The 13,985-nt window shown below is 31.6% G+C and overlaps 1 protein-coding gene across 1 annotated transcript; it reads left to right on the forward strand.

Moving 5' to 3' along the window:
- Positions 1 to 445: 445 nt before the first annotated feature.
- Positions 446 to 3,057, forward strand: LOC137836116 (protein ACCELERATED CELL DEATH 6). Its single transcript, XM_090302357.1, has 3 exons — positions 446 to 875; positions 1,202 to 1,823; positions 3,029 to 3,057. Exons 1-3 carry the CDS (start codon positions 474 to 476, stop codon positions 3,055 to 3,057), a joined length of 1,053 nt encoding a protein of 350 aa, XP_090158483.1. The 5' UTR covers positions 446 to 473.
- Positions 3,058 to 13,985: the final 10,928 nt, after the last annotated feature.

Genomic DNA, 13,985 nt, shown 5'->3' on the forward strand with positions numbered 1-13,985 from the left:
TAAAGAAAAGATTCATTACTGAAGTTTCAAAAATATGGTGAAAGAAGAGAGAGAACTTTGTATGCTATGTTACTTTTTTTTCCCTTTTAAATATTCAATCTTTTTAAAATTTCCCTTTTCAATTAGGAAATTTCTTTTAGGAAACTATGAAACGGATGAGACGAGGATAAGATGTAACATAACAAGATGTAATGTAACTAGTTAATTTATTTTGTTTAACAAAATTTACTTAATGGACATTGTTTTTAATCATTCCACTTTTCCTTTAAAGAATTCATGCATTCGTCTACAAAATTCTAATTGTAATTGGTTATTCATAAAATATGACAGGTATTTTAGAGAAAATAGTAAACGAAAAGAAAGAATGGATTCATGTTAAGGATGACATAGGAAGAAATGCTCTTCACTATGCAGCATCTACAGGTTATCTATATGGTGTTGAGTATTTGCTTCAACATTGTCATACCTGCAATATGGAAAAAGACAATGATGGCTTTTTTCCTCTTCATCTCGCTTCTTCTGCATTTGGACATACAAAAGTGCTAAAAAAGTTGCTTGAAAATTGTCCAAATCCCAGAGAAATAGTTGATAACAAAGGTCGAAATATTGTTCACATTTCTACTATAATGGGACAATTTAATGTGGTAAAGTACATCTTGCAAGATACAAATGATGAAGTTAAAGATATGATAAATGACAAGGATTGCGATGGAAACACTCCGTTGCATTTGGCTGCCTCACACTCTCGTCCAAAAATTGTGCAAGCCTTGACATGGGACACAAAAGTGGATCTCCATTGCCTTAACAACAACAACCAAACAGCTCTCGATGTTTTTGAGCAATTTAGACAAGAAAATAATCCGCCCTTCCCCCAGGCAAGTATATATAGAATATTGTGTTTGCTCAAAAATTCAAGATTTAAATATGTTTTTTTAGTTTATAGTGAATGCTACGAGAATATATGTTCAATTGGGTTTTTAATTAATCAAAATTCATCTAGGATGATTATGTTGAGAGAAGGATTTTTGTTTTATTTCTCATTAGCCCTCAGTTTTTCTTTCTTTCTCAATTTATGGTAAATTCCATGCAAATAAATTGTCTAAATTGTCCAAAAATTAAGCATCATTATTATGATCTCCTTACACACTTGGACTACTTTTTTTTATTTTGTTGAATTTGTAACACAAACTTGTATATGCAGCGGTTAACATGGTGCCAACTAAAATCTGCTGGTGTACAATATTCTAAAAGAGGGTCACACTCTATCAAGATCCCCAATCCTCGCAAACCAGAAGCCAACAAGACGGATTTTTTTAAAGACAGAATCAACACCCTTATGTTGGTTTCAACCCTTATAACTACAGTAGCATTTGCCGCAGGTTTTACTTTGCCTGGTGGAAATAATAGTTCTAGTCCAGGAAAACAAGGCATGGCTGTTATGCTGAATCACATGTGGTTTAAACCATTTATTTTATGCATAACAATATCCATGTATGGTGGCATTGGTGTTACTATTATACTCCTTTGGGCTCAATTGGAAGATATAACTTTGGCTATGTTGGCCCTTAAAGTGGCAATGCCCCTTTTAGGAGTCACTCTCGCAACCCTATCAGTGGCATTCTTGGCTGGTGTCCATCTTGTTATAAGCGATCTCAGTTGGTTGGCCACTATTGTTATGATTTTGTGTGTGGTCTTCATTCTCCTGCTTTTGTTACTATACACTCTTCTCTCGTTCCCCTCAGAATCAAACAACATCATAATGCGATACATTTCTTTCTATCCTTTTCAGTTTCTCGCATGGTTATTTGAAGATTCAACTGAAGGTAAGTAATTTCTGAAATACTACTGAAGTTTGTGCATCTTTGTTGATTTGTTTTCTTCTTTATCCTTTCTGTACATGAAAATAAACTAATTTTAAAGACCAAAATAATTAGTTATTATATTGAATAAATTAGAAACCATTTTATAAACTAAAAAAGTGATTGGTATTTAAAGTAATTTATATTATTAATAAAAATTTATAAAGTTTGTATCTAGCCATTAACTACCAAAATTTTAGTTACTAATTACCTTATATTGTAAATTAGTCTAAATTAAAATATTAGTACTTAAAACTTGGTAGCTCATTTAGATATCAATTTACAAACCATTTTATAAATTTTTATTAATAATATAAACCACTTTAGATCTTAATAATTTTTTAGTTTATAAAATAATATATAATTTAATCAATATTGTGAATTATTTTTACTCTCTAATTTAGTTGTTATTTAATAATTTTTTTATTGTCTTTGAGGTGGAGATTTAACTTCGTTTTCATGTGCATCTTAATTGGAGTTTTGTATCTTATATAATTGCATGCTACTATAATCATGATTTTTATGTGCAAAATCATTTGAGTTTATGAGCTCTAAAATTCTTTATCAATGTTTTATAATAAAGTATATCATAATATAATAATGCTCTCTGAACAGAATTTTATATATACACGCATCATTAGAATAGAAATAAAAAAAATTACCGTGTCTAAACAATATTGATAAATATTTTTTTATAAGCAATAAATTAATAAATATTTAAGTCTTGTAGACTGATTATGTACATTTTTTTATCAATTAAAAGGATTTTTTCTGATCTGCTAGTCCCTATATCTTATCCTTGTAGCAAATGTTAATTCTTCCTGTAATAAAAAGTATATTAGTAGCATGCTTATGCTGCAATGTCATGTTTATTTTTATTTTTTTCATATAATGAGTTTAATTATTTATTGAGTTTCAGGAATGAATATGAGATTCCTTAATTGGAATTCAAATGGACAAAGTTGTCAGGGATGCTACGTTGTCAATTTCATAAGTTTATAATGAATTGTTACAATAAGTGCCATGAAATTATGTTGGTGTGATGAAACTTATTCATAGAAATGAATGATTTGCTTTATATTTTCAAAAGGAAGGACATGATTGATTACATTATAGTTATTATAGTTGAATTTTTTATTTATTGATTACATCTGCTATTTTTCTTTCAGATGAGATGAAAGGCTCCTCAGATGATTAAAAAGTATCTATGATCAATATCTGAAGTTATGAGCTATGAGTTTGGTGCATGTTAATTTGCATGTTTGAGTTGTTATTCGAGAATATGATATTATTAAAGGACCTAATAAGACACTTCCTTGTGATGTTTTATCGAAGTTATTTGATGTCATCTAGATATGGTTGTGTTTGTAATAAGGACAACATATGTTGATGGAAACACGTTGTTTTACATAAATTGTTGGTCATCTTTATACGTAATTAAGGTTCTATATTAGTTTGGTTATGTATGCATTTATTTGGGTAACTTCAGAAGATGTATATATACTTCTATGAAGGATGTACCTTTCCTACGTTCGTTCAGTCTGATTGCTACTAGGTGTTGTTTTAGAAATTCCAAAACAAATTGATTTGACAATTTTTCATTGCTTTCACCATTACTTGTCTTTGATTTTTATGGGAAATTTCATTATTTAAAAATAATATTTAAATTTATTGAATTTTGAATCGATGTTATTTTAAATTATTATTTTTTTAAAATATTTTGTTTTCATAAGATAAACTAAATTTTTTGAATTAATTTTCTCATTTGGATAAAGTATTTTAAGTAGTAAATAATTTAATAATTCAAAAATATCAACATTAATAAAATTTTTTTGTAAGTTTCAATTGATGGTATTCTTTTGTCAAAAGTTTATTAAGATTTTTTCAATTGAATTAACATATTTTTTTGGGTCAATGTTAATTTATGAAGCCAAACAACTAAATAATGAGTATAGCATTCATCTTAATGTCTTACAATAGTTTATTAAGTAAAGGACTATAAAAAGCAAATATTCTCTTGAGAAAGAAGTATACACTTAACTATATATAGTCTTATATTTATACTTTAAATATTCTTACTGACTTAAGCATTGAATAGTCTCTTATAGAGAAACCACACCATTTTTTTTATGATTAGTTAATACACAAAGCTTGATCCACAAATAAGTCTTCTCTTTAATAAGATTGAGGTTTCTAGGGCTATTTCAGTTATTAAAGATTTAACTTGTCTAGTGGAAAAGTCGTCTAAAGCTTCAATAAAGAATGATATGATGGACTTCAGTGTGATTAATTTTTTTGGTATTAATACTCGTACTTGTAAAGTTCTTCGTCCTCTTTCTGTTATATGGGAGTTTCCTTCACCAGGTTGGGTTAAAATTAACACGGATGGGGCTGCTAGGGGATATCCAGGTTTTGCCACTTGTGGAGGTATTTTCCGTGGGAGTATGAGAGTGTTTATTGGAGCCTTCTATGCGTTTCTTGACATTAAGACTGCTCTGGTTGCTGAATTTTATGGAGTTATATATGCTTTATAGGAAACTCATAAGATGAGTCTTACTAATGTCTGACTGGAATGTGATTCTGCCTTGGTTTGTGTTGTATTTACTGCTAGGACAGCTGTTGGAATGGGTGTGATGATAAGTTGTCTAATTTATGATTTATTCATATAGAATCATTTCATTGGTATTTAGACTTCCATCTAGTATGTTCTTATAATTCTTTATGAATATGTATAGGCTACCTATGTATCTTTTTTGTTAACATATGAGTTTTGGTCTAGTCCCCTAATATTTTTGCATTTTCTTTATTTTTTCTTCTTTTAATAATATTTTTTTCATGTGATGACAAATGATTGTTGTTACTTGAAGTGTCAGCCTAACTGAGGTGTCAAGTTGCACTTAACATGAAAACTTTTATAAAATAAAATAAAATAAATAAATAAATAAATAAATAAATCTTCTATTTTTCATTTCAAAACTCTCTCTAAGTCCATTTTCAGTAAGAATGTTATTAAAAAAAATTCAACCAAATAAATTTTTTTTTCTATATTAATGTTGATCGAGATTATTTTCTATTACTGTTTATCACCATATTTAGGCTGATATCAATTAAAGTAAAACTTATTGTTACAATGTAATGTAGTTGATTTAAGATTTTCTATCAACGTTCCGCTCTATATTAGTTAAAAAAATGTCGGACACTCAAAATTGACTTAATTAGAGAATAGGAAGAGAAGACGAAAAGAAGAGACATGAATTTTAGAATGTGGAGATTTTCACATTTTTTTTAGTCAAATTTCAAATTATATAATTTTTAAGTCATTCAATTATTCACTTTAGAAAAATTATAGAATTTCATATTTTTAGAATTCTATGTCTAAATAATATATTTTGTTATAAAATATTTTAATTTTTTTATAAAATTGAATTATTTTATTAAAATTTCCTATCAAACATGTCATTAAAATAACTACTTCTTTACATGGAAAAAAACAAATGTAAGATTTTCTTACTAATTATGACTCTCATATGTGTATGTTCATATGCATCTGTATGTAAAAATTGTCTAAATCCTCAATAAGGTAGAAAAGTTTGAGGTGAGCCTAATAAATAACATTTACAAGATAAAAATGGAAAATAGTTCAAATAAAAACCTAGATGTAGACATGACAAAAATTTAACATACTCATGAGTACTATAGACATATTAATGATGGATCTGGAACTAGTTTGTAGAGGTAGATGCTTGCTAAATTCACTTCATCTCCATGGATAGAGTATGATTGCAATTTTAACGAAATAGAGAGAAAATGACTTAGAATTATAAATGGGAGTAAATCTCATACAACGTGTTTTAAGTTTAAATATTTGGGTTCAATATTACAAAATGATGGAGAACGTAATGAAGATGTAAAACAAAATCATAATTACAGGTAAATGTAATGATTTTGGAGTATTCATGATTCATGAATCCAAATCATATGACAAAACAACACATGTAAAACTTGAAGAAAGCCATAATGAAGAAACTAGGAATCAGAAAATTATAATTGGAACTCTTAAAAGTTATAACAATTAAGAAAGCTTTCGTCAATCAAAACCATATCACAAAACAACATATGTAGAACTTGTAGAAAGCCATAATGAAGAAACTAGGAAACTGAAAATAATAAGAAGATGGTGTAGCCTACCTAGGGTTGTTTGATGTTATAAAAACGATGGTTCAAATCGCAGTCACGATTTAAAGGCAGCTAAACACTTTACCTAAAATTTTGAAATAATTAGACTTGTAGATAATCTACTAAAATTAAATAATAATAAAAAATAGATAAATGATCCTTGACCAATGCATTTACCTCTGTTACTGCAAAACCCTTCTAGGAGAAGACTTGGGTCCACTGAACACCAAAGAACTTGAACAATTTCAATTCAACCAAATAAATGACAATTAAATTCTTCCAAATTAATATGTTCATTATTACGGTGCAAGTAATTGACTTAATTCAGTTTCTTTATTTAAGACAATACTTTATTATAATGCTTTTATAATATGCATACTATGGAGAACCAAAAATAAGAAACATACCACATAATACACAAAATAAATATTATACTGAATTAACAATAGTTTTCACATTTTCAACACATTTATTAAACATTTTGGGTCCCTGTCGAAAGATTAATTGTCATGAGATTAATGTAGTCTTTAGATAGTGTCTTAAACTTTTTCATTCACAATAACTTTATCCTTCAAATATTTATAATGTGTTACTAGTTTGGTGATAATTATGATAAAATTCTTCTATAAAACTGAAAAAATTTATCTCTATCATCAAAGTCATCATTTTTAGGAAAACCTTTATAATAAATTTGAGGAAGTCGCTTTAAAGATTGTTATAAGAGTCATCATGTTCAGTATTAAAACTCTTTTACAACTAATTTTCAGGCAACTTTCTGGAACATTTACAAGGTTTCAAGTTTCTTGTATTTTAACTTTTCTTTCAAGACATTTAAGCACTTGTCAAAATTATCACAATATATGGCTTGTGAAATCAAACTGGTCCATTATCATTAATTAATATTTCATTCAATTTCTGTTTCGTGAATCATTAAAAATAGATTAACTTCTTTCTGTTTAAGACCTTCTCGGTTTTACTATTATTTATCTTGTTCAGGTTTGTCTAATATAAAAATGTTTATGATTTATCCCAGTGTGTATATTCTCACTTGAAAACCTTTCTTTCAGTTCATTATAGATGAATTAGCAAAGAACTGTGTTGAAATTGCAACAGACAAAAGTGGATGTTTTATCCTTCAAAAATGTCTTCATCATGCAAAAGACAATACTATGAAGCGGCTCATTGAAGAAATAGTCTCTCATGCTCAGTAAATATCCATAACAAGAAAATTATTAAATAAAAATTAATTTTAAAAATAAAAAATAATTAGTTCCTATAGTGATTAAATTAGAGACCATTTTGGAAACTAAAAAATATTAGATTCTAAATTAATTTATATTATTGTTAAATAGTTTCTAAATTGGTATCTAATTAGCAACCAATATTCGAACTACTAATTATTTAGATTCTAAATTTGGTAGAAAAACCTTAGTAGCTAATTAGATACCAATTTAGAAACCATTTGACAATAATAGAAACTAATTTAGAAATCAAAAGATTTTTTAGTCTCCAAAATAATATCTAATTTAGTCACTATAAACAACTAATTATTTTTTTTGTCTCTAAAATTGGTTTCTAATCAATAATGTTCTTGTAGTGATCCTTTTGGTTTATCTCCGATTCTTTATCTTCCTTTTTCCTTTGTGAAATATATTCTTTTAAGCACACACTTCATTATTAGTTAAAGTATATTGAGGATCATAATTATAAGTCTTACTTTACATTTAATGAATCTCTTTTGATTTTATTAATTTTTTTAAAAATAACCAATAATAGAGTGTGTTGGAAAAAGTTAATCAAGGAGTGTATTAGACGTGAATTGCAACTCACCGTTCACATTTTTTTTTTATCAGCAATAAAAAATCAATAAATGAGAACCACTTCAGGGGTGGTCCAACCCTTTTACAAACACACATACAATTTAACTCCTAACTCGACACCCAAAACCGCCGGTCAAAAGACCAACCAAACCAAGCGCTAACTAGCTTTACCGAATCAGCCGTATACAGGCCAAAGGATCCAGAACCCAACAGGGATAGGAAAAATAAACTTCGCGGGACTTTGCAGCAATCCAAGACCACACCTTTACTTGTGCTGAGGCAAAAACTTCTAACGCATCTGCCACTCCTCCATTAAAGACGACCGAGTTCCTATGCTTCCAAATTTCACTCACAATTTCAACCCAAATTGCCCCCCAAACATCATTAACCGAAACAGATGCCTGACTCAACCTGAATTGAATAAAATTTTGCATTGGATCCGAATGGATTACAAACGACACTCCAAGCCACTCAAAGCAAAGGCACCATACCCTCCAAGCAAAGTCACAAACGGCGAACAAGTGACTCGACGACTCATCGACCTTCCCACATAAGCAACATACAGGATTTTCAACCACCATCCCGCGCCTTACCAAATTAACCCTAGTTGCAATCCTATTTTCCAAAACTCTCCAGGCCAAGAATACAGCAGAAGGCAAGGCTTTACACCTCCACAACCTACAGTAGGTCGGAGAGGACTCCCCATCACTAACCCTCCTTACCTTGCTATAAGCTGAGTTAACAGTAAAACTTTGAGACCCCTCAGCCTTCCAGATCCAGCTATCCACCCCTCCCACATCCATCTTCACCCCTTGCAGCAACTGACTCAACTGCTCCTCCAACAACTTCTCCCAGTCAAAGAGGGATCTACGCCAGCACAAATGCCAAATCCAAACACCATTAAACCAGTTCCCGAACTTGGCCACCTTAGCAGCTTTAGCCGTGCTAAGCGAATATAATCTCGGAAACATTCCCTTCAGAGCACCACAATTCAACCAGCTGTCCTCCCAGAATGAAATATTTCCTCCATCACCAACTTTCCACTCAACCCCATCTTCAAAACTTCTGCCCCAGCCCACCGAGGCCCAAACCTCCTTCAAGTCTCTCCACCAAAGAGAACCCCTACAGGGTTTACCTTCCGCTCTCAAATTCCTCCATCCACCATATTTAGAGTCAAGAATCTCTTTCCACAAACCTCCCTTGGCCGACCCCCACCTCCAAATCCACTTGCCTAGCAGGGCCAGGTTAAAAGTCTTTAAGTCAATGATTCCAAGACCCCCGTAGTCCCGAGGCTCGCAAACCTTATTCCAAGAGGCCCAAGCAATCTTCCTTCTGTCAGAACCCCACCCCCAAAGGAAATTTCTTTGGATCCGAACTAACTTGTCAACCACCCCAGATGGCAGTTTGAATAGGGACATAAAGAATAACGGAACTGAGGAGAGGACTGACTTAATCAAACAGATCCTCCTAGCCATCGACAAGCACCTGCCTTTCCACCTCGACAGCTTGCCCTGAACTCTCTCTAACACCCCGTTCCAGAAAACACTGCGCTTATGGCATCCTCCTACCGGTAACCCTAAATCTCAGAACTCACAGTTCACATGGTTCAAACAATAGCAACAACACTCAAGCAAATCAAAATTGAGCATTAGATAAGAATTCTTTTGGCAAGTGAAGGATAAAGGCAAATTAAATTTAACACAACCGCAAATTAAATTTAAAGAACATCTCTATTCTCCGCAGCAAAGTCATACACAATATTTGTTCATAATAGATTTGACAAATTAAGAACCACAATAAATTTCACAAATTAAGAACCAGCATACAACAAAGGCAATCTAGCAATAGAATTCAAAGACAAGGTTATAGAGCACAAACCTAAACAAACGATGGCGGACAAAAGTTTGAAATCCTTGCGAGGAGGCAATGATGGCGGACAGTGAAGGGCGCGAGATTGAGGATTAGGTTTAGGGCACGCGAGAGTGTGAAGACAGTAAAGGAAAGAGTGAGTGAAGGCGAGAGTGAAGGGAAGTGTGTCGTGAAGAGAGTAAAGGGAAGGGTTTCATTGGTGAAGAGAGGGTTTCTTTGGTGAAGAGTTTGCAGAGAGAGAGAAGAGTCATGTTTCTGAAGTTAAGTGTATTTAGTTACCAAGGAATCAAAGGAGGTTTTTTCAAAAAAAAATTGGGAATACTAAGGAATGGTATGGGGGGAAGAAAAATGCAGGGTTTTTATTTCGAAGGAGAATTGTGACAGTTCAAAATGACAGGTTCTGAAGGATAATTGTGACGATTATTAAGATGTCGTATTATACGGATACTTATAGCAGTTATTAATAACCGCCATATTAAAACCGTCATTTCATACACGATTTTTTTTGTAGTGAATGAAATAATATTTTAATTATAATTTGTATCAGATTTATCAGGAAAATAAATATGGCATTTAAACACGTCTAAACATCAATAAATATAAATGGGTTCAAAAAGAATTAAGCATGTAAATTAAGGGTTTACCTATGAGTACAAAGTATATAAAATATCACCCATTAACTAATTATGCAGAAATCAGTACCTCAATTATAAAACTGTAACTAATTATTAAAAAGAAATTTCTAATTGATTTTAAGAAATTAATCGTAATCAATTACATTAAAAAAAAGTCTAATTGATTATAATGTACTACGATTATTTACACTGTGCGATTAAGTAACAAGAAAAATATAATAACATGTACCATATTTAAAATTGTCAACATTTAAAAAAAAAATCCCAAGGCCCTAAGGCCCAATAGTCAATCCAACAAGCTAAAACGAAAAACTATAACAAAAAACAAAATAGTCGATTCAACAAGCTAAAATGAGAAATTGATAGACAATCCAAGAAGACTGTCTAGAGACCGTCTAAGAAGAACTTTAATAAAACATTTTTTTTTCTCTACAAATACATTTGAAAATAGGATATAATGTAAAAACGATTTGATATTTTTTTAAATATTGTAAATTAAAAAATGAAACTAAATAGCTAACTTATTGTATCGACTTTAAAGTTCTTTATGATTCATTTGTTGTTCTATCAAATTATTCAATTATACGGGTTTGTCCTGTTTGTTTGACCAAGAGACTTGGCCTTTGGTGTGGACATATGGTGAGTTACTAAATTATTATTCTCATTCCTCTTATTGTTATTATTATTGTTATTATTAATTTATTATTATTATTATTATTATTATTATTATTATTATTATTATTAATTACAATATTTTGGAAAAACAGACTTGCAGTGACTGTGGATATAAGTTAACTAATTGTCCCATGTGCCGAGAGAGGATCAATACTCGTCTTAGGGTGTATAGCAGGTGATTGTAATTAATAAAAATTAAGCACATTAATTTACATACTTTGCATAACACCTTTCCAATTAGGGTTCATGGTGTGGTTAAGAGTCTAAAAATGAACATGCTTTCTGATTGTATGAAGAGTACTGAAAATGTGGAGATGGATTGTCCACTTTATCTGTATATGTATTATTTTAATTGTATTTTTCTCTCGGGATCATTTTTTATTTCTATAGTTTTTAATGATTTTAATTTTGGTTAAAAATATTTAAAAATTAAGTAACTTTCATATTTATGGTTTTATCAATTATGTGATTTTGATTTACACATAACAAAGTTTACCATTAATTTTGTACTAAATGAGGCTTTAAAAATAACCATAATTGATTCCCTGAGGCGTGAGTAATTACTGTCCGTAAGGATTTATCCACGGTGTATTGCGTAAGTCTCCCAGGATACAACAGGAACTTTCCGATAATGCCTAAGTATCATAACTAGCAAGTTACTCTTAAAATAGTAATACCCAATAGAACCCAGAAATAATAATAGAATAAAATAATGAATGAAAAGAGAGAAAGAAAAAAGGTGAAAAAGAGAAGAAGAAGAAAGTGCACGGTGGTGGGTTTCAAGAGGATGAAGGACCGTGAGTGAGAGTTATGTTTTGTGAAGTGGATGGAGCTCTCTTATATAGGGAGAGGAACCAACCAATTTCGCAACCGATTTGAATCTTTAGAAACCGCATTTGAACGTTTCAGCTTCTCAACTGCAACAACATTCTTCAACCTCCGAAAGAAACAGCTTCTCCATAGCAGCCACGTTTCCGAAAGACCAGTGCAATGGCGGAAATGACTTCTCAACTTCCGAAAGACCAGGTAAGGTGAAGCGGAACGTGCACTTGCAACGATAACATTTTTTGTTTTGTCTTCTGCAATATCTATCTACACGTTCGATTAGATTAGGGTTTACAACAATCCCCCACATATTGCAAAAGATAAAACATAAAGATAAAGAAAGAAACAGAATATTATAGGTTCATCTAAGATGTAATGCATCAGAGCTAGTATAACAAGCTATATAAACCAGTCTTAGATTGATGAACTTAACACATAGTATAGTTGGTATAGCAAGTTATATGAACCAAGACACTTTGTATGTGTTAGAGGTGATATGATTCCAATAACATGATGAAGATATGATATGAACATGTTATGGATTCAATAAGAGTTGGAATATGATTAGGCACTTTTTAAGAATTGGATCAATGTTCTTAATCCTTCAAGAACTCATCAAAACACAAGTAACCAAGCCAAACTCACATAGAAACCCATCAAGAACAACAAACCCATGGATAGAAACTCAAGAACACAACATATAACAGTTATACCCATGGAGGACGTGACCAAAACAACAAGAACAACCAATTTGTACTGATTAAAATTGAATATAAGTGCAACAAATGAAAGAGGACATCATAAGGAAGAAATTGCACCGATTGAAAGTGAAAACAAACAAGTACAACAAAAATGGGTAATTTGGAAAATGAAGGGAAAATGGACTTATGTGGATGAAGCTCTTGGAATGTGCACTCCACTTGAAGGATGGTTGGCTTCAAGATGAGTGTTGTTGCCGCCACTTGAGAGCCCAAGAATTCACTCAAGATAAGACTAGAAGAGAAGAAGACCAAGTCTCTCTCACTCACTCACCAATTTGGTAAAGGTTCTTTACACTCAAAAATCAATCTTATTATTTCAAAGACCTAAGCCTCCCTTTTATAATAGAGAGGGTTGGTCACAAAGTACAAGAGAAGCTTTGAAAGGTGACCTTCTAACTCCTTCTATTCTAGCGCCTAAAGGAGTGTGAAGAGGCACCCTTCTAGATTTTTCCTAAAAACTAGCGCCTAAAGGTGCTATACAATGGAGGTGTCTTAGGTTTCCTTCTTTAGCACATCTTAAAGCTATTCTATATTATTTACGAATTTGTACAAAAGAAACTATAAAGAGAGATATTAATTGGAGCCCACTCTTGAATGCTTGTAGTCTTCTTCATATTTCAGAAGACTAGAAGGAAGAACTTTAAATGCTTGGGTGGATGGCCTCTTCCTCCATTAGTGAAACCTCTTCTTTTTGATCTCCATCATGCTCCCCGAGTTGGAGAGAATTTGTCCACGAATTCTGAATCCCTGCATATAACAAAGTCAATTTACTATCAAAGTTAATAGTTGAATAAGAGAAAGGCAAACATGACTTAGAATTTGTAAGCAGTGGGAGTTCAGAAAAGGAGGTCCTATAGACAGACCAAGTTGGAAAAGATTGTTTGGGAATGATGATATTTTTTGGAAAAAGTCCTCTTAAATGGTGAAAACCATTTAGATGTATGAAAAATCATCCCTGACATTCTTTAACCAAGATGGTGGTGAAGTAAGAACCTTTGGTAATGAAAAGATAAGGAAGGAAAACACCTTGGAGGTGAAGGATAAGACCCATGTCAACTTGGCCTTCTTTGTCTTTTTCATGTTTACTTGTGGTAGGTGGTTGAGTTAGGTCTTGTTTTACCTCGTTTATTATTAAGGTTCGTTTTTGTGGACAATAAAGAGTTATGTGCCCAAAACCTAAACATTTAAAACATTTTATTTTTGAAGTTTTGGTAGGTGACTTAGGAGTAGAAGGATTTGGAGTAGAAATTTTGTTTGCATCCTTCCTAGAAGAGTTGTAGAAACCATCATCATGAGTATTTTTGAAAGTTGTTTTCAAAAGGTATGATTCCACCTTGATGCCTATGCGAAGCACTTTCTTTAAAG

The sequence above is a fragment of the Phaseolus vulgaris genome, chromosome 5, assembly GCF_051622355.1.
Source record: "Phaseolus vulgaris cultivar YP4 chromosome 5, ASM5162235v1, whole genome shotgun sequence".
NCBI lineage: Eukaryota > Viridiplantae > Streptophyta > Magnoliopsida > Fabales > Fabaceae > Phaseolus > Phaseolus vulgaris.

Coding starts and splice junctions, on each gene's coding strand:
- LOC137836116 (XM_090302357.1), top strand. CDS start 474: ATGGAAAAAGACAATGATGGCTTTTTTCCTCTTCATCTCGCTTCTTCT. Junction 876..1,201: donor ATAATCCGCCCTTCCCCCAG/GCAAGTATATAT, acceptor TTGTATATGCAG/CGGTTAACATGGTGCCAACT. Junction 1,824..3,028: donor ATTTGAAGATTCAACTGAAG/GTAAGTAATTTC, acceptor TTTTTCTTTCAG/ATGAGATGAAAGGCTCCTCA.